The following is a 1,052-nucleotide window of genomic DNA, read 5'->3' as shown; positions in this document are numbered from 1 at the left end:
GTGTAGCCGTTCTGGTCCCGAGTAGAACTTCCGGGACCTCGGTTGAGACAGCAGATCCCACAGGGGAGGGATGCTGCGCGGGAAGTCCACCGAAAGCCGAAGCAACAGAGGAAACCAAGGTTGTCGAGGCCAGAGCGGTGCAACCAGCAACACAGTACAAGGGTGTAGAAGAATCTTCTCCAACACCCTGCCCACCAGATTGAAGGGAGGAAACGCATACGCGTACATTCCCGACCAGTCCTTGGATAGAGCATCCACCGCCATGGTTATAGGATCTGGAACCAGAGACACAAACGCAGGGAGTCGAAAGTTCAGGGCCGTGGCGAACAGATCCACATGGGGTCTGCCCAAACCAGGCAAAGAGACCAGAACACCGAACGCTTGAGGGTCCATTCGGTGAAAACCGGGCTCCGAGACCGAGACAGATTGTCGGCCAGAACATTCAGACGACCTGGAAGGTGCCTCACCGTGAGATCGAGACTGATTTCCTGACACAGCAACAGGACCTGGGTGGAAAAAGCACACAGAGCTGGGGAACGGGTGCCACCCTGGCGCTGCAGATAAGCCACCACAGTGGAGTTGTCTGTCGCCAGACAAATGGCCTTGCCCTGCAGGGAGGGTCGAAGACCCCGAAGGGCTGACAGAACAGCACGCATTTCCAGAACATTGATGTGTTCTGAAAGCTATTCCCCCGAACACACCCCCGCCGACGTCTGACCGGAAAGGGATGCACCCCAACCGGTCATGGACGCGTCGGTGTAAAGGGTCATAGCAGGAGATGCCCGAACCAGAGGTACTCCTGCCGGGACATTGCTCTCGAGAGTCCACCAACGAGCTGATTCCTTCACCGACTCCGGCAGAGGAATGTACACATTCCACTGCCGAGACACCGGAGACCAAACTGACAGAAGGAACAGCTGAAGCGGACGGATGTGAAGCCGACCCAAGGGAACCCCATCCGCCAGTGAATTCAGGTAACCGAGGAACCGAAGGAACTATCGAACCTGAACTCGCTCCATACCGACCAGAACGGAGACCAACAGAGAGGCCTT

At 56.8% G+C, this 1,052-nt stretch overlaps 1 protein-coding gene across 1 annotated transcript; it reads right to left on the bottom strand.

The window, feature by feature from the left end:
- Window positions 1-311: 311 nt before the first annotated feature.
- LOC110441027 lies at window positions 312-656 on the bottom strand. Its single transcript, XM_021484128.1, has one exon. It carries the CDS (start codon window positions 654-656, stop codon window positions 312-314), a length of 345 nt encoding a protein of 114 aa, XP_021339803.1.
- Between the last annotated feature and the right edge of the window lie 396 nt (window positions 657-1,052).

This window comes from Mizuhopecten yessoensis, unplaced genomic scaffold (assembly GCF_002113885.1).
Source record: "Mizuhopecten yessoensis strain PY_sf001 unplaced genomic scaffold, ASM211388v2 scaffold715013, whole genome shotgun sequence".
NCBI classification, from domain to species: Eukaryota; Metazoa; Mollusca; class Bivalvia; order Pectinida; family Pectinidae; genus Mizuhopecten; species Mizuhopecten yessoensis.
Note: the sequence above shows the minus strand (reverse complement) of the source record. Positions and strands in the feature narration are given on the sequence as shown.

What these genes read in the sequence shown, in the direction of transcription:
- LOC110441027 (XM_021484128.1), bottom strand. Translation starts at nt 656, where the DNA reads ATGCGTGCTGTTCTGTCAGCCCTTCGGGGTCTTCGACCCTCCCTGCAG.